The 20,450-nt window shown below is 37.8% G+C and overlaps 1 protein-coding gene across 1 annotated transcript in view; it reads left to right on the top strand.

Annotated features, from left to right (window-relative positions):
* Positions 1–20,450, top strand: part of GYS2 (glycogen synthase 2) — a 45,945-nt gene that overhangs the window by 17,242 nt on the left and 8,253 nt on the right. The window contains exons 5-11 of the mRNA XM_051638306.1: positions 5,639–5,783; positions 10,798–10,915; positions 11,311–11,431; positions 13,877–13,983; positions 17,248–17,307; positions 17,935–18,013; positions 18,613–18,726. Of these exons, the coding sequence (XP_051494266.1) occupies positions 5,639–5,783; positions 10,798–10,915; positions 11,311–11,431; positions 13,877–13,983; positions 17,248–17,307; positions 17,935–18,013; positions 18,613–18,726 (744 nt within the window). The remainder of the gene's footprint in view (positions 1–5,638; positions 5,784–10,797; positions 10,916–11,310; positions 11,432–13,876; positions 13,984–17,247; positions 17,308–17,934; positions 18,014–18,612; positions 18,727–20,450) is intronic.

Consider the following 20,450-nt stretch of genomic DNA (forward strand, 5'->3'; position numbering starts at 1 on the left):
GAAGAACCCTGGGTAAAGGGCTGGGTCAGGGACTACTAACCCTACCAGAGAGTTACTGGCTTGAGCTCTTCCAAAGTCAACACTTTCTAATTTCAATAATAAGCAGGGTACGTTATGTGCTTAATTCCCCACAGAGATATTATCATCTATTTAACTAGGCTTAAGAAGTTTCGCTGATCTAAGTAGTCCAATCAGCAATGTGTTTTTTCCCATTATCTCTATATCCAGTGTAACTTTTACACTGGTGAAAGTAAGGTTATGTTTGTTGCTAAGATAAACTGAACCAAAATAGCTAATCCAGATGGTAGGGAGTTCTGTGAATAAAGTTCTGAGCCTGCTGAGCCTTTTTCTCTTCAGAGGGAACTGACTTCTCATCTGAAAATCAAGGATATGAATATGTTATTGTTTTCTCAATGGTTTAATGTCTTTTGGCAAATGATCTACCCTGGAATTTCACCTGAGAGGTGCCCACTGGCACAACGGAGAATTTTGTAGGCTTCAGCCTTGGATGCTACTTACTGAAAAATCACCTAGAGTCATAACGGAAAAAGTGCTGTAAGGAGAAAATTAAAAAATCAATCTCGTCCTTCATTCCCTTTTTCCCTGTATAAAGTTGCCCTACCAGTGTGTAACACTTTTATTTAGACCTAGTAACACTTTACATTCAGCTCACACGAGGTGCAGCTGAATCTAGTTTGCAGAGTGGCAGAGAATTCTATCCCAAGAGGTCTAAAAGGAAAAGTACTGAAAATCCCAGTGAGACGAATAGTCAAGAGCTTCTTTGCTGGCAATCCAGGTGCACCGGCTTTCATTCCACTTAGTACAGTGCTGTCAGGGCTGGCACTGGGCTCACTGTTATGCAAAGCAAATCAGCTTTGCATAACAGAGCAGCTCTTGGAAATCTGACTTAAACCAGGAAGTATACACTTCATTCCTCTTTGGCATGGCAGAGCTATACCAGAATGAAAGTTCTACATGCACAAGATAACTATCAGTAGGGGTTAAATTTTTCATAAACCTGTTTTTAAAAAGAGTATTTCTTACATAATTCAGACAATGGCAGTCAGTGAGATTATGCTAGAAGTGAAGATCTTTCCATTGTATCTTTTGGTAGATAAGGAATTTGGATTTCAGGCCTATCTGACTGTTCCTGATTCCACTGAAGAATCATCTTCTGAGCTTGAACGTGCCATTGATTTTAAAGACTGGAAGAGATCATTTAATTTTCTGCCTAAAATCCTCGGCTAAAAATTCATGCATGAAACCTGTGTCTTTTATTTGAGATGCAATGTACTTAGAAAAATGTTATCCACTCTTGAGGTAAGGTTCAAGTGGCTAGGCAAATCTGTATTATTTTGCAGAGGTGTCACAAAGTTATTAGTTATCACATCTATGTATTTTAATTCCAGTTTTAATTTGTCTTAGTTTAATTTCCATTGGCTTGCATCCTTTTTTTTTATTATTTTATGGAAGCATAGTCTAGAATCAGTATTTAGAGATTGTATGCAGACTATGATAAATAATTTATCTCTTTCAGAAAAGTATTTATGTAGCTAGCATAGTCTTTCCTGCTTTTCCACTTTCCAATCTTTATTGTGCTTATGCAAATCTTTTGTAATTTGTCTTTAGAATTTTCAAGTAGGAATGTCTTTTTGGTGGTTTGTCCTTTTTATTACTTCAGCGTCTGTTGTTTCCAAGAGAAACTCGATGCCAATATTCCATAACTGCTTGGTATTCTCTTCTTTTTGCATTCAAAGATCACCAGTCTTAACCAGAACGTCATTCTGGGAAGTCCAGTGATTACCAGCTGTGCCCTCTAACATGCTAATTTTTTAAAACGTGAATGAAATGTTATCCTTATCACATAGATCCGTAAAAAGGACAGAAATGAGCTGCATTTTCTTCCTCAGAATTGCATTGCAGCTAATGCAAGTTTTGCTCCAAAGTGTTATGCCTGTGGAACATCTTCCTGTTTTACTTTGGAATGAGAGCTGCCTTGTACATGCAGCACTTTCTCCTCTAAGCCTTGCCATCATATAAATAATCTGTTTGGTTTCTAACAGTCAGAGTAGGAGGGAATCCTTACTGGGAGCAGTGGGATATTTACAGAGAAGTCGATATTGAAATCATTATTCAGAGGGAAAAAATGTTTGGACTTGATGATCCTAAGGGTTTTTTCCAAACTCAACGGTTCTATAAACAGTTTATCTGGCTTAGATCTGTTTTTCTCTTCATGCAGCTTTCGTTTGTGGCTTTGCTAGTGTGCCCATTTGCTGGTGACAGCAAACAGACAGCAGTAAGCATGACGCACTTGGCAGGTACTTTGCTTTGCCCTTGCTGGATGTGAATGGTGTGGAACATAGTTCACCGGTGCCTTAGCTAGGGCAGACAAGCATTCAGGCAGCAGAGCTGCTTGCTGAGCAGAAACATTGGCTTGGGAGTGAAGATCAAACTAGTTGCATTGGTGTTCTGCTTCACTTCCACGCAGTGGCTCAGTGCAGTGTCATGCCCTGTCTCGCCTCTAATTCTGGAGCTAATACTGTCACTGCGAGCTCAGCTGGTTTTGCACAGTACTGTGTGGACTAAATTTATCACCTGCACTATCTCCTCAATTAATTTCCATTTAACCTGCCCTTCAACTTCTCTAAGGCTTATTTTATGAAGGCACTCATCTAGCCTGCTCAGAGGTACACAGTGAGGTTTCTTACTCCACACTGTAAGTGAGGTCAAAGATTAAGATCTTGCTTTACCATCAGTGGAGGAAACTGCTGGGGAGCAAGATCAAAAGAAATGTGAGAACTCTGACCTCAGCTTTTACTTGCTAATAGACATGGAATTGTATGTCTTTGAAAAAGCATGCCAGAAGTCACACAAGTGTGTGCAAAATAAAATATTTCCCTTTTCCAGAAATGAAAGAATAAATAGAAATAAACGTAAATGTGTGTGTGTGTGTGTTAAATGTGTTAAATGCTTTCATGCAATCAAAGAAATAAAACCTACCAAGAAATCAGCTGTAGTGTTTTGAGCAATCCTTTAATGGACCTTTCTCCTAGTAATTTTTGAGACTGTAACTATCTACAGTTGGTGAGTGTGTCCCAAACTTTTAATTAAGTCTCTAACTACATTTTGTAAAGAACCCATTCTTGGTGAGAAAGGGCAAAGAGAACAAAAAAAAACTTGTAAGCTTTTTCCAGCTATTTGTTTGCTAGCAGTTTAAATATTATTGCTAGTACAAAGTCAGATGTATTTGAAAAAGCTTGCAAAGTTTTGACTGTGCAATGGTACCCCATCCCACTTTCATGTTTGCCCAGCATGCTAAAAACCTGTCCCATTTAATATTTTTGGTACACAAGATGATTGAACAGTCATACTGATTTTTTTTTCATCATTCAATGTGCTGCTTCCTAACTTATTTACAACATATCATTAAGATAACTGATCTGAAGAACCTATCTGTGATTTTCTGAAGAGCTGTTCTTCAGTATTCTTCACTGAATGCTCCAGAAAAATTAATTAATTACTTTACCACACCCATATGAGGCGAGGTAGCTACATCATCCATATCGTCTCGGGGAAGCTTTTATGAGAGTTAGCAGTCCTAAGTACTTTATAACCTCACAACATAGGTCCCATGAATTTCAGGTGCAGATGTGAATGTGTAACACATCAACAGAGCAGACTCGGAGACATCAGGGTAGTGTCCCAGAAAAGGAGGAGCACACAGTTAAGAACTGCATGTGAAAGATTTGGTTTAGGGTGAGTGAAGCATCATGCTAGAGTTCTATGGCACTCTAAGGAGTCTAATTAATTTGCCTTTATTTTTCTCTTCCTCTACCCTCCTGCTGTGTGCTTTTTCTACCATTCAGCTTCTGTGACAAATGAGATGTATGTTCTAGAAAAAAGATCTTCTGTGACATGGTTGTATTTAATATACCAGAGTTTTCATGGTGAATGTGGAAAGTGTGATATATGATAATACAACTGGAAAATGCTCTTATCATGTATAGCATTTTATGTGGTAAGGAGTATTTCCTAGCTTTTCTAAACACCTCTTTGGCAAGCTTAGAAGCTCTTGACATACTGTATCATCAATACCAAAAGAAAGCATCTACTTTCTGTAGAACTTTTCTGAATGAAGTTTTTGAAGTACTCCTTTGTTGGTTACATCAAGGTGGTATTTTCAACTAATATAGCAGAAGCTACTTTCCCACCAGCAGTGTAGCACCACTGCAAAACTGGAGTGCCCAGTTGTTAAAAGCATTCAAGGTTCTTAGCAAAATAGTTGTAAGTTATCTCTATATACACCTGTATCTATACCTAGGTAAGTAAATAAATCATTAAATTATTAGGTAAATAAAGTAAATAAATCATTAGGTAAATAAGCAAATAAATAATTAAATAAATAGCTTACATCCTGTTCCCTGAAACAGTTCACATGTGCTGAAACTTCTCGAAGTATGTTCTGTACCAACCTCATGTATTCAGCATCAAAAGTCATGGTCTCAATGGCTTTACTTCTGGCTAAATTCTAAAGTGCTAAAAGCAATTTACCATGGCAAAGGTCTGATAGTCCTATAGGACTAGCTATAAAAAGAGCTGTCTGCCCAGCCTGTAATAATGGTTCAATCTGTTACAGTCAATGAAGACAGAGTCAAATGCAATAAAAATCAGTCTGTGCACCTAGCATAAGACAGTGATAATGACTGAGCTCATTGAGTCACTGTCACTTTCCATGTAACTCTCACAGTTTATTTAGTGCTCATGCTGTTGACCTCAGAAGGTCAACACTTGTGTTCCCAGAGGTGAAACATCATGTAAGACCCAGAGGACTCTAATTTAATTATAATCATTGACACCTCATTAACATTATTCCTTTTTTAGACTACATTGTAGGAATTTTGCAGTTAGCATCGTAAGTGAACATTAAACCTTTAAGCATGAGCTCAGTAGGTATTGTGCACTTCCTATCAGGATAACCTAAGTTCAGTAAAAAAGGGGTAGCTGCAAAGTTTAAAGGTGACTCAGAAATTCTTTGGTAATTGAGATGGTCTTATCTAGCAGTTTAATTTACATCCACCTTTAGAAATAAATGGAGTTCAAATTTAAGTAAAAGGACCAGGAAATACTAGTGGTAATGTTGGAGAAAGAACACCTCTCAGTATCAGACAGTATTTCATTATCTAAATATCTTTGTTCCCTCAAGATTTGTTACTGAGTTGTTATATACTACCTCTCTACTATAGCTCCATTTCTTTCTTGCTTACCCATGATTCCCACCATTCTACCCAGTCCCCTGATTCTCTCCTCATCCCTATTCCTTTTTCCTTTTTTCCCCAACACTTTCAGTTAGCAGTTTTCCAACAAGGCCAGGCAAGATGCAGCGTGAGATACTGCCAAGTAGCACAGATCCTTACCTTTCATGGGATCATTGATCTAGGTCTCCCTACATTGCAGAGCTGCCTTTTATTTTTTTAAGTTGATAAAATGGTTCAAAGCAGAAAGGCAAACCAGCAGCAAAATCACATGATTCTTCTTCCTTGGGAAAATCAAGCTTAACACGAGAGACCTTCTTTGTGGTAATAAGTCTGGTTAGCATTATCACACAGGTGTTTTTTTTGCTTGTTTTATCCTTTAACAGTTTGACATTGACAAGGAAGCAGGAGAGAGGCAGATTTACCATCGGTACTGTATGGAACGGGCCTCTGTACATTGTGCCCATGTGTTCACCACAGTCTCACAGATAACAGCCATAGAAGCAGAACATATGCTTAAAAGAAATCCTGGTAAGACCTGAATTCTGTTCTCATTATATTTCCTCTGTGTACTTGCATTTCTTTAGACTAAACGAAAATCATAGAGGCAGATATACAAACATGAAGAGCAAGGACACGTGCATAGGTATATCTGACTACACTACAGAAAAACCTAATTTTCAGAAGTAAAGTGCAGATGATATCACTTGAAACACTTTCTAGCATATGTAATTCAGAAGAAGTAAAGTTCAGCACCATTTAATAACTCCTTTCAGTTCAATTTTGGGAGACTGTCAGTGTGACTCCATGGATGTTGGGCTTTGCACAAACACCTCAGCTTCAGGAGTTTTGTCTATTGCAGGGTTTCCAGTGATGGTAATATATTCAGGTCTACTGATGAAAGCAGAAGCTGGAACTTTTGTAATACATTTCACCAGCTTTTAAAGTTTGAGATATGTTGCTTTTCTGAAGGTGACATATTCTTTTGGAAATGTAGCAAAAAGGTTCATGTGCAAACCAGAATGTTAAATGAGTTTTTAGTTCCTTGATATTGAAAGAGAAGAGAAGGCAAAACCAAACTGTAAATCCATTCAATTCATTTCCCTGTACCTCTATTGGATAGGAGCAGCAGTGTAGTTGTGGCCATGATGATTTTAGGACATAACTATGCTAAGTTTCATATATATATATATATATATATATATAATATTTTCTAATGGATCAATCAGTATAGTTGGAAAAAATAGTTGAGATATGTGCCCAACAGTTTGTGTGGTTTTCCCCTTTATATTAGCATACTAAAATACAGAACTTTCCAACAAACCTTATTGTGTTCCATGCATGGAGTTTGAATAAAGTCATGATCCCAGTTTGATGTGTCATTAAGGTGTTTTTATTTAAATGAGCACAGGGCTTTATAGGGATAAGCCATGATGCTCCATCTGCAGGTAAGCACAATGGAGGAAACCCACAAAACAGTTTTGAGACTATTTAGCAGGTGTGTTCACATCTTAGTTCATTACTTTAAGTCTAGCAATGTTCAAGTGACCTTGGAGATTTTTGGTTTGCTTATTATTGGTAGATTTTTCTTGGGTGAATTGCAGTGCTTATTATAGTTTGAGACCATTATCCCTGTTAACTTCAGTGTTTCAAGCTACCTTATGGTTCATGCGTCAGGATGAAAGAGAAGTTGTATGTTGGATTGTTTGCCTCATTACTGGATAACTGTCAATAGCATGATGAATTTACAAGATTTTTCCTTTTTATTTTAAACGTGAGATGCATCTTAGAAGTCATTTAAGTGTTCAGCCATCTTATCTGGGATATCTCTGAAAGGTCTTGGTTTTGACCAAGTGCAGAGGGCTTGACCTTAGAAAATCAGCCTTATAAAGCTGTTTTATATTTGGGCTTTTGCCCATAAGAACTTCTCTTGAAAATCATAGTTTATATTTTGGAATTTTAGGAGACGTCAGCTGAAGAGAATTCCATGCACAGAGATTGACACGTCTGAGGTTTTTTTAATTATTCTTGCAACTTTGAAGGAACCAATTAAATAGATTTAATGTTCGAGTTAAAAAATTGTTGCTGTATATCATGCTTCGTGTCAATTCAATAGGAATTGGTGCCCCAAATCCTATGAGAGAATGACAAGTGGAAAATATGTTCTGATGGGAATGAGCATTTTAATAGTTTATTTGAATCTTAGACCACAAATAAACTGTTTAAGAGTCTATTCTCATACTATTTATTCTTTCTGAAGTTGTGAAATCAGCGTAGACATTGGCTGTTCAGAAAGGTCAGCAATCCTTCAGGAGCTCATTAAGCTTGAATGTGCATACTGAACAAATTTGTACACTTCTCAATCCACTTTAAAAATAAACTTTTAGAAGAGGGATGCAGAATTGGCACAATTCACTTTCTTGTTTTTTTGCATTCTGATTTGTTGAGAGGTAAACTTTGTAATGAAGTTGTTAATTAAAAATAATGCGGTGAGTAGAGCAGTCTGTGTTACTTTTAATGAGCATTAAACCTGGATGATAATTTAAATTTCAAACCTCATCACTTGGAAGAGCCCGTTTAAAATACAGCACACATGGTTGCATAGGGAACTTTGCACCAGGGCAAAGGCCAATTTACCAGTTTAAACCTGGCAGAAGGGCTGCTTGCATTACGCTGATTTCACTTGCTGCTGCTATTTGATCAAGAATTTGTCAAAACACATTTGTCAAAAGCTTAAGTATCTAATAGTGAATCTGTTCTATTTGACATATGCAAGATTCTGTCAGTGACCATAAGTTGTATTCCCATAATTTAAAAACGTGTATAGGGTTTCTAATATTTTCACTCAGGTATGAAACATATGAAAAGTGTTTCTCATTAGCAGCGGAGAAAACTTCAAATCAAAATTCCAGGAGACTTAGGTATCAGTTAAGGTCTCAATCTAGACTTCATATCTGTATTTATTTGATCAAAAACATAGAAGTCAAGTCTGAAATAGGATGAGGCAACCCTGAATCTGAGTGACTTATCAACAGAAAAGATCATACTGTGCAATTATTACTTAAAGCAATAACAGGTTCTTCCCTATAAATACAGAAATAAAATCATTCTCATTTCACCTACTTGGGACAATTTTAATACAAAAATGGCATGAATTCATTAAACAGCAAAACCTAAAAGCACTTAAAATAGAAACAAAACTCTCTTTCATTTCATGTTTCCTAGGACAAAGGCTCATTACCTCACACTTATTCAAAATCTTATTGTATGTTGAGCAGAAATAGTGAATTGGATGCTTTGGGCCACCATGTTTGTTCTGTAGCCCAAAGACTTAAACAAAAAGCAGACTGAGCTCCAAACCTAATGAAAGAGTAAATGAAACTGCAGTTGAATCAAAGAACATGGTTGTAGGCTCTATAGAGGCTGCTGCTGATGGGTGAAATTATGGAAAACTCCCTGATAAATAAATGTGAGAGAGGATGGAAAATGGCCAGAAATATCCAGTCAAGAATTCTTATTTTATAGGGAAGAGCTTGAAGTGGTTGCAGCCTCAAAGGTATGTCCTGCAGGAGCCAGTTCTTCCATGCTGAACAAACAACAGGTCAGAGGAAGGAGGAGACTATGTGTTGTTGGTAAAGACAAAGAGGATGGAGGATGTTTCTGCTCTGTTGAACCCTCACATAGGGCTTTGTTCAGAGCAGCTCCTAGTGTTGGTTAAGAGGATAAGAACACAAGTGTTTTTCTCAGGTCCACCAAGACTCTGCTCTCTTGTCACTGAGAAGCAAATCCCAAGTACCTAAAAAGTAAAGATTTATTGGTAAAGGCTAGTCTTCAGCTTGAAATGTGGTATTTCAAGATAGAGCCATCACAATTTTTGTTGTTGCATGGTTACTAATAAAGGCTGTATTTTTATTTACTGCTGTTTAACATAAGGAGTCTCAAAGCACTTTGCAAGATAAAGAGTAATCAGAGATCACGTACCTGGCAGGGAAATACATATACTGCTAAAGCAGACTGTGAATTGCAAGGAAGTAATTAAAAATGGCCATGGCATTTGCATGAAAAATGTCAAGCTAGTATACTGGTCAGCATATGGAAAACTGATGGCATTCATTTTAAGTTCATCTTGATAAGTAATCAACCAAAGGAGCCATAGATGTTGTAAAGATGTCTGCCTAAGTCTCTCTGGAAATAAGAGAGAGTTTTGACTGATGCTTAATGCTAGACATACAAAATTTTACTTATAGGGAAAGGGATGGGAAACCCTGGCTGTCAGGCATCCTTGGCCACAATAGAAGTGTTGTTCAAGTCCTGTGCCAGTGGCAAGTGACTGCGCTGTCCTAAGTATCCCATGTTGCATGGGGGGCAGCTAACTGCATGCACTGACATCAAAGGGGGTGCTGTTTTGCTTGCATGAACCGTGTGTGGTAGGGAATCATATCTTATTGAAGGCCCTTTGGAGGATGGATAGAACTTTTAAAATAACTACAGCTAATGGCTTTGGTTACTAGACAGCTGATGACACTTTCCAGGAGAACAAGTATGAAATTGGCACCAGTGCATCCTCTAATAATTAGCACTTCCTGGTTTTTTGAAGATTCTTTGCAGTTGAAGAATCTCTAATATAATAAATTAGTATAAGTCTCTTGAACTTAACCATGTTACTACAAAATACATCTGCTGAAGAACCATATTCTCCCTTCATTTTTATGCACGGCCTTCAAAAGTCAACTCGTATAAAACCAAATTGTATTATTTCCATTTACTTCAACTAGATCTATGGCAAGCCCCTGCTGTGCTGTACCAGAAAGGTGAAGTGTGACTGAATTTCAGCATTGGTTGGAGCAAGCTATGCCTATCCTTGTAACTCTGTGTATATCATAAAACTCTATCTTAGAAGATACTGGAAACAAACAAATTTTAACAGTTAGATGCTTTGGAGTCCTTAAGGAGGGCAGCCATAAAAGTGCAAAGTGTACTAGCCTGTGGTTATTTTTAGGAGAAATCCAACAGCTTGCTGAAAGATGGTCTTTTTAAAAAGGTTTCTTATATTCTCCCCTTTCTGGTAAATCCTTAGAAGTCTTGACAGAATAAACCTCTCTTGTGCCATGCAGTAGAAAGTGCATGGTACAGCACAGTTTCTGCTTTCAAGAGGTTTCAATTTATACTGCTAAAGTAGGCAACAGTAGTATTAAGAATAATGAGGTAAAAAGGACATATTGCAAAAAACCCCATATGGCTAAATTGGGATATTACTTAAGTCTTGACAAAAGGGTATGGGCAAACCTCACTGTTCAGCAGGTCCTATGCCAATGTCTAGTACAGGCCAAAATGGTACAAAGTCACTTCAGTGCTTAGACAGTCGAGTGCCACATGCACTAGCTCAGTGGAGACCACTGTGTTAGACCTTGTTGTTCCCTATCCATGAGTAATAAGACTACGTGACCTCTTCACGTAGTGACAGCTGAAAGACATGTTGGTTCTTTCCTTAAAGATTTATCTGACTCTGAAGATGTCTACCTCTGCCTTTTCTCTGCTTTTCCAGATGTTGTCACCCCAAATGGCTTGAACATTAAGAAATTTTCAGCAATGCATGAGTTTCAGAATTTGCATTCCATGTACAAGGCTAGGATCCAAGAGTTCATTCGAGGTCATTTCTATGGGTATGCTTTTACTTTTCAAAAATTAGCAATGGTTGTCAAACAGTATTTAAAGCAAGTACCAAAGTAGGAAGACTATAAAGTACTTCACAGAGAAGGTGAAATCTTACCAACTTGTTCAAGTATCTGTCTGTGATGTCTCAGTCAGAGGCTAGAGGAATTTTAAACACCAGTTCTAACTCTTCCTAACAGATTGTGAGATCAAGCAGAATTTAAATTCAGTATTTACCCAGTTTGTCAGATTAAGATAGTAATCTTAATTTAAAGAACACCAGAAAAACCTACTTCCATTATTTTCTTGGGATAACAAATTCCTCCAGAATAGAAAGCTGTGATGTTTTCATTTCTTATATAGTAAGAAATACTTTGTGTTTGCCTGTTTGTGTTCTTGGTTTCAGCCACCTTGACTTCAGTCTTGAGAAGACCTTATTTTTCTTCATTGCTGGGAGATACGAGTTTTCCAACAAAGGAGCTGATATGTTTCTAGAAGCCTTATCAAGATTAAACTTTTTGCTGAGGGTAAGAAAGCTTCTGCAAATATAGATAACATAGAGCTTATGCTGAAACTTACCATGCTATGGAAGTCACCTGCAAAAATTTCCATGCCATGCTGTGCTTTATAGGAAAACAATTATGGGATATTCAAAGTTTGCATGAAGCTCTCTCCCTGAATCATCAAAGTGTGTAATAATCTCAGGCTGCTTAAAAATAACTAATTGCCTAGTTCAAGAAGTTCATCCATGGTTATGTCCCTTGGTTTTAGAGAAAAATACTGAAGATATGATTCAAGAATTTACCCTAAAGTTTTACATATTTGCCTTCACAAATGAAAATAATCCTTTAATGATGCAATTAAAAAAAAGATCTTCTTAAGCAAATTGCTTTCATTCGGACTTGACCATGATTTTTTAAGTCTTTGAGTACTGTTCTCACATTGGATGGGAATCTTGGATTGAAATGCACAGTGTGACAGTGGCACAATGAATAAGCACTCACTCCTCCCTGCTTCTGTTTCCTCTGGTAAAAAAATGAGTGCAATGTTTCTAAATGCTTTTATGGAGTACTTTAATGTAGATATGACCTAGGTCTTGTCATAACCAAAGTGCAGAGTCAGTACCACCTACAAATGAGGTTACTGAAAATGTCTCCAGGTGTGTCCCAAATGATGCGTTTAAAAATATTATTTTAAAATACTAATTAGTTTTCAGTCATCTAGCAAGATTCAACTGGCTGTTGTCCCAGACCATTTATTTTGTACTCTATCATTTAAATCATATGGAAAATCAGGATAAAAATCTTGATACCATATTTTCAGCAGGGATGAAAAAATATTAGTTTTAAAGCTGTAAGTACACTTGTTCTACCCCTACCTCCTATTAATAGAGGCTTTGGAATTTTTGTAAGTACTTGATCTATTCACTCACACAACAGGGCACCTCACATAACTTAAATATTTCTTCCAGAACTGACTTTTGTTGTTTGGCAATGCTGTGCAACATCAGCTACCTGTTAATGACATTTACATAACTATTAACTATAAAAACTTATAATGTGGAAGGTCTTATGTGGCAAGAGGGAAAGAATAACTCAAGCAATGATTTCAGCAATCTTCTGTTGTATCTAATGGATTATATGACATCAATGACAAACTAAGCTGATGGAAAGTCACAGGAAACTGTGGCCAGTTTTCCAAAGCTCTCTAGAACAGTGTACTGGGATTTGCTTCTCTCATAAGCTGAACCTGGATTTATTGCATTGATGTTCCAGCATCTGATTAGCAATTCAGAGAACACTTGCTCTGTAATTATTTCAAGGGGTAATTCCATGGGGAAGAGCAGAATACCTGTACTGCTTGTGAATATGGGAATGATGTTGCTTTTTAAACAAGCCTTACTGGTGAGCCTGAACCTAAAAAATACAGAACATTGGATGGAATTGTTTTATTTTATGGAGTACTTTTCCTTTGCTACTTGAAAACTGTACCAACATTTTGGAAATAAAATATGAATGTTGGGACAGATTCTTATTGCGTACTGAGATCACAGCATGATGGACTTTGAACCTGCCTTAAAGAGAGGGAATGGAAGAACCTTAAAATGTTAGGCTATTTTATACCATACGTCTCTCCATACCTTATTCTGAGAGAAGGCATGCTACTAGAGTGGGTTTGTATCCAAATTTTACAATGGAGGTGATTGAAAATAATTTGATTTTTACAGCTCTGAACAGAGTTCACCTTTATCTTTACTTTAAATAGTTGCTGAGAGGAGTACAGCCTCATTCTGCTCCTGTGAGGAATCTGTCAGGGACCTGGTATTCTGACTCTTGTTAACATACAGGAGAAACCACCAAGTGAAACCCTCTAGAAGTAAAGACTTTACAGCAAACACTTTTTGCCTTTGCAGTAGCTGGATGTGAGAGAAGAGCAAGAAATCTTTTGCAGCATTTTTATTTGTATGGCAGATTCTGGGGTTCAGGGAGACAGTGATAGCTATCATGCCTCGTTCTGCCCATACTGTTGGGGCACTATTGCTATAGAGGAAAGTTTTGCTTGCTGCTGTAGGGAATCCCTCCCCTCATGGCTGGGCATGCCCCAGATCATAAACTATTTGCTCACTCCTTCCAGCCAACAAAGGTTGTGTCAGGTGAGAAAACGTGTGTAGGATTTTTATTTTTTGCAGTTTATGTTCACATCCTGAGCCATGGCCTCTAAACAGTAAAAAGTCAGGAAGATCTCCATTGCCCAAACTGGAATTGAGTGGCATCTGTTTACCTGCTTATCCTCAGCTTTATCTCTGACTAGACAAAAGCTTCATAGCTAAAGGGGGAGATATAAGATCAGATCCTTCCTGAACAACCAGTCAAAGTGCACTGTCTTTTTCTGTGACTGATTCTTATTGTTAAAGTTGGCTGTGATACCTTGTAATCAGATTTTTTTTTTCTCTCCACTTTGTGTCTCTGTAGGTTCATAAGACTGATGTTACAGTTGTTGTGTTCTTCATCATGCCAGCAAAGACAAACAATTTCAATGTGGAAACCCTGAAAGGACAAGCAGTCCGGAAGCAGCTCTGGTAATTGCCATTGTCACTGGGGGCCTTGTGCAATTTCTGATGAACTTTGCAAAAGTTTCTGATGAAGTATAACCCTAGTTTATTTTTGCTCTGCTAAAGTAGAGGATTGTGGTAACTAGAATGTATTTGTGGGGATGACAGAGATGGGAATGATAAGTAAGAGCAAATATTTATCTTTTTTTTTTCTTTGTCCTAGGTTATTTTTAGCAAACGTGCCTTTGCAACAAGTTAGCAAATAGTACTTGTTTTGCAGTGACAAAGTCAAAGGTCCTAGAAAATATGGTGTTCTGGATGTCTTCTGACTGTTTGTAATACTCCCATAGGACATGCCATTGAGCTTCCACAAAATAAGAACTACCTGCTAATTTAGCAGAGTGAGCTTCTCTGTCACCCGTGGGAAAAATAAATTAAACACACATCCTCTTTGCTTGTTTTTTTTAGAAATGTGAAAATTGTACCACTTAACCTAACAGAATAACAGTTGATAACAATTGTGTGCAATTTTCTATATAGCCTACAACACGCAATGGCTGCACCCAAGCACTGAAACTTACAGTGGTAAGGGGAAAAGGGTCTCAGCCTTTCTCAGTTTAACAGTTTTCATTTTACAGCTTCCTGAACAAAAAAAAAAAAAAAAAGCAAAGCTTAAACTTAACCTTCACCTCGCTTGCACTGCTATATTATTCTATGTAGGGAAAGATACATGTTGTGAGGTACTTCTAAACTGAGGGACGTGGCAAAACTGAGGGTTCAAATTCGTAAAGAAAACCAGTGATGGGTTATCGAGGATGAATTTTGTTTAAAAAAGTGAAAACATGCCAGTTTACTCAGTGTATTTACAGATTAATTATCTAAGCAGGGAAATGGAAATATGCACCTTATCAGGTAGCTAGAGTGGTTAAACTCTGCTGCAGAAGTAAGGAAGCTGTTCTTAAAGGTGAGGGACTAAAACCCACAAGACCTAGGTTCTGCTTTCATGCCTGTATCTTACTGTGCTTAACCTCTTTCTGATGCCAGTTCTATATTTATAAAATGATAGAAATCTAAACTGTTTAGAGATCTGTAGATGAAAGGCACTGTGTAAGAGAAGGATACTATTTTTCTTGTAAGAAAAATACATCTCATTAACTGCCTTCAGCAGATGATCTCTGGCTGTTTCTGGATAGCAGTAATGAACGTGAAATTTTCAATTCATAGGTACTAAACCTGTACAAAAGCAGTGACAGAAACGGTCTAACAAGGGTCACTGAAGTAATATAGCTTTTGTCACATCTGTAGAAGAAGACAGATAGGAGAAATCTATCTGCTCTCTAGATTGTCTCTGAAGTCATCACACAGCGACTTCTTGGGACTTACAGGAGACATTATACTTGATCACCACTCTGAAAACAGGTACCACAAATGTAGAGGCTGGAATTTATTTTTGAGCCCTGGCTTCCTAAAACTAATGCATCAGAGCTCCCTTCACTGCCAGTGGAAAGTGGTGGTTTACTCCAAACGGTGTTTCATCCTATACCGCCTCAGGAGGTGTCTTAAAATAAGTGAAGTAAATCATCCTCTGAAATGGACTGTTGCCCTCTATGGATTTGTGGAGGATCAACACAACTAGCTTAAACTACAGGTGGCTAAAGCAGCTTCACACAGCCCGGGTTTTTTAGGAGAACTCTGTGGGCAAGAACTGTAGGAAAATAATGTGAGTGCAGCAGAAACAGCAATGCTTGCCACAAGTGCTTTTGGCCTCTGTTTTGTCTTTGATACAAAGTGTGTGAGTTTGAATATAATACAGCAGGTACATATTAAAGAAATAATATATGGATATTAGGAAAGTTTAAATTAAACCAAATATACAAAGATTTTCCCTGTTGTGTCTCTACTACATGGTTATTTCTCTGGTATGCAGTAATGCAGGCACAATAGTAGCAGTAAAGGTAAACCTGAAGATGTCAAACCATGCAAAAAATGCTGTTTCCAGCTATTCTTCCCACAGTGCTCTATGAAAAGCAAAAGACCCCCTGCATCATCATATATAGTGTTATCATGGTCATAATCTGGACTTTCTGGATAAAACCACCTAATATGAGTATTACATAATAGTATTAGATTATTTTAAGTATACCCAAGAAATTAAATACAAAAAGAGGTTGGCACTTACAAAGAAATAGTTGAATGCTGATCTGGTGTATAAGATCCTTTGTTTCCTCTGCTTCTGAGAAAGCAATCTGTTCTACCTGGGTTAAGTTTTGGATATTGTTTATGGCATGAGTCTATGAAAATGTAGTCATGAGGGGACTAGCTTGCTGGGATTTGAATCAATTTGGATTGACACTTAGCTGCTTTACAACTCACCCATCACTCATCCACCACTGTGTCTGTGTGAGCTGGGAGAGAACAACTAACAGGTATGTGGATTCTCAGCTTGGTAAAGTTTAGGATTTCACTTCAGTTTTGTCTTAGCCCAAAGTATGATTCTTAGAAATCAGAAAGACAAGAAAAGTTCCATGAAGTGGGTGTTTTACTCAAATTGAGAGTCCATTTGTATTTTGACAACACTTCCAGTTGTATTTTCAAGTTATTTCAGCTAGGGACAGGGTAGTATAAATGTCTCTGCATTTAGAAGAGTTGTTTACAGGAGTTCTTTCTTAGCTAAAGTATCACATTTGTCTGGCACAGTCTTTATTATTAGCTTAAAACAGGGCGTGAGCTTTCCAGGAAGTTTTTTTGGTTTGCAAACTCATTTATGGCAAAATACCTTTGAGTCTAGCACTTGTTTTCTAAAGTCTTTGAATTAGGAAACAAAGCAGAAAGAGAAGGGTGAAAATTACTTTAAAATCCTTATTTGCCTAACTCCTTTGTCTTGTATCTTCCTACAAGATCAAGTTAAATTGGAAACCTCTCGGTCTTGGTTAGTGTCCAATGTAATGATCATGTTTCTTTACATAGAGTCATGTATATGGTCTCTCTTTCATAGCTAAGATGAAAGTGTGATCTGCTGGTCAGAGCAAAATAGTAGAAGTAATCACTAGTGAGGTCTGCTCCTGACTTTCATCTTTGGATGCAGGTCAAATCCTCCGTTGTGTTGAAATTTGTCAGTATGGCTACTGGTTGAATAAAAGAGCTTTGAGAACCAGAGCTCAGGCTGCTGCTGCATTATTGATTCCATCAGTATACATGAAAGCACAATTTAGTTTCCAACAGCAGGAATTTCTTATTCTGTCTTTATCCTGGATTCTCCTGTTTTATAAGTATATTTATTTATTTTCCTAGGGACACTGCACAATCTGTGAAAGAAAAGTTTGGAAAGAAACTCTACAATGCCCTGCTGAAGTGAGTGCCTGGGTTGCTTTGCTCTGACTTGCAGAGCCACATACTCAGCTGTCTTACCTGTGGTGTTTCTGTGCTTCTACTCTTTGTCTAAGAAATTTTGACTCATAGGAAGGGCACAGGGGAAAGGTATGGGACCCTCTGTTCCATATGCAGGTTATTTATTCAGTAGGCGAATCACAGAGAAGAAAATTAAAAGTACTGGCGTCTCATTGTGGAAAGAGTCTTAAGAGATATGTGGGATGTCCAATTTACACAAATGCATACTCACTATCAAAAATGAGCTACGTCAGCTTAAAAAAACCACCAGAGACAAAGTAATAGGTATTGGTGGCTTAGGCAAATCCTTTCAACAGGCAGTTGGAAGTGAATGACTGGTGAGATGACTGGAACTCGAGCAAAAATAAGGTGTATCTGGAAAAAAACCCAAAATTATTCTGTAGCTTTCCTGGAAGCTAACTGGAAAGTCAACAAGAGTACGGGAGAACAAAGTGTAGAGAATATAGAAGGGCCATGAAAACAAAGGGAAGATATATGTTGACATCAGCAACTTGTTTGCCATTTCTTCATTTTCTTTATACAACTGATGATAAGTCATTTGGTAAAATAGGCTTTGTGTTGCCTCTGCAGAGGAGAAATCCCAGACTTGAACAAGATTCTTGACCGAGATGATATAACCATTATGAAAAGAGCCATCTTTTCAACTCAGGTCAGAAAATGTATTATTTACACAAACACTGAGTGTGAATGATAAACGTGACTATGTACAAGGATTGTGTATGAGCTATAGTGATATGCATGCATTGAAAAGGTGTTTTCATCAAATACTCTTCTCATCAGTAACATTTAAAGATCAGCTGTGATTGCTTTTAAAGAGAATATGACCCAAACTAATTCCTTTGGGGAAATCCATGTGTATTCCTCCAGTCACATGCATGACACCAAAATTCCTAATTCTTCACATCTGCACCAAGTGTGAACTTTGCATTGTCCCTGAAGCCTGGATTCCTCCGTTTTTATTAAATATGTAAAATGAGTCTCTTAAGGAGATAAAACATCTTGACTGAAAACCTTGAAAATTAAATAGTAAGTCTTTCTAAAAGTTACTAGAAATACTTTTTTATTTGAGGTAAATGGAACAACATGATATAATCATAACTTTCCTTTCTTACCTCAAAATGAAAGGGTGGAAACCTAGCCACATTGATGATGAGATCTCCCACTGTCTTCCACTATCCTTAGAAAATGGAAAGAGGACTCTTTGCAGACAGTTTTGTCTGGCTTATGGGTTTGCTTTTCCCTCCCTAGCGCCATTGCCTGCCTCCTGTGACCACCCACAACATGATAGATGATGGCAACGATCCCATCCTCAACACCATCCGACGCATCGGCCTTTTCAATAACCGGACGGACAGAGTGAAGGTACATCTGTCCTTTTCATTTTAGATATAGAAGGGAACTTCTTGAACCACTCTCTGTCTGGATCATTAGCATGGGGAGTGCAGTCAAGGTCTTGATATGCATAATTGTACTAACAGAGTACTTCTTTATGCTTCCTCCCTTTCCAGCAGTAGCAACTAGTCACTTCACAGGTATCCTCAGATGATGTTTAACCAGCTTCATTTTAAGTTAGAAATCTGATGTTAGGGAATTGCTTTCGCTGATGCCTGCTGTACTGAACAAGGAGCTACTAATCCCAGTCATCAAAAATGAGATTTGCACAGTTGTGCAAAGCTGGGGAGGGACTTTTTACAAGGGCATGTAGTGGTAGGGCCAGGGGTACTGGCTTTAAACTGGAAGAAAGTAGATTTAGGCTAGACATTAGGAAGAAATTCTTCACTGTGAGGGTGGTGAGACATTGGAACAGGCTGCCCAGGGAAGCTGTGAATGTCCCATCCCTGGAAGTGTTCAAGACCAGGTTGGATGGGGCTCTGAGCAGGTTGGTCTAGTGGGAGGTGTCCCTGCCCATGCAGGGGGGTTGGAACTAGGTGATCTTTAAAATTCCTTCCAACTCAAACCATTCTATGATTGTATGACATCCAGAAAGTGCCACAGGTTGTTTGCATCCAGATGTAAAGCTCTGGAATTGATTAATTTGCATAAAACTTGGGGTACAGAGTTTGAGCACAAGCATTACTGGAATATTGGTTCATCTCTTAAGAACAGCACCCTGAAACTCAACATTTGCTGTTCAAGGTAACCAGGGCTTTGATCCTGAGCAGAAATACTTGGTGTTCATGCTCTGCTCATGTTTACGTCAACTGTTGAAGCTAAATGTGTGTAAATAAATCCTTTCCTTCCATGTCTATCTTGCCAGACCACAGAAATCATTATCTCCCACTTCCACAAGTCTGCTAAAGCTTTTTTTTGGTCTGGCAATCTGGCATTCTCTCTGTTAATGGTGACTATTTATCTCATTCTTTATCTATTCGAAGTAGAACCTAAAATTGTAAATTTTTCCTATTCCAAGCCTTATTTTTGAAGTCAGACCTGTAGTACCTCTGACAATGGCATAGCACTTATCAGTGTTTGGCTTATAAACCCATGACAATAACTGAGTAAACATTTTCCTCAGCTTCCTGGCTTCCTCTTCTGGCTTAAGCTCTGCTGATCTTGTGTCTCCAATGAGCTCTGAGAGAATAATACGGTAATAATATACTGGATGTAACAAAAGTAAGATGGAATGATACATGGTATATAAATGTAACCAAAAATCCTCAGAACTGACTGCCTGAAGTCATTAGCAGGCAGATAGGCTGTAACATTGCAGACACCTCTTCCTGTTTCTCAGCAGGTTTGGTTGGTGGTGTATGTCACATTTGTACAAAAGTGTCATTACTGCTGGAAAATTTTCTGCTGCGTGGACAGGCTTAACACTTAATGACCTGAATATCATGGACAAAAATTCCATAAAATTGGAATGGAAAGTCATTTTGAGAGATGAATAGCAAATCCATGCAGACACAGCTGGTGTGTGAAAACCAGCCTCAGCGATGCCACTGAAAATATTGATTGATTCACTGGGATCAGATAAGCTTTCAGAATGAATGTACAGCCCATATACTGGTTGAATATATTCACATGTTAATTTACTTAGGAGAGTAGCATGATTATACTGTTAAGAAAGGATAAAAGCATATCCTTGA

Source organism: Apus apus, chromosome 1, assembly GCF_020740795.1.
Source record: "Apus apus isolate bApuApu2 chromosome 1, bApuApu2.pri.cur, whole genome shotgun sequence".
In the NCBI taxonomy this organism is placed as follows: Eukaryota; Metazoa; Chordata; class Aves; order Apodiformes; family Apodidae; genus Apus; species Apus apus.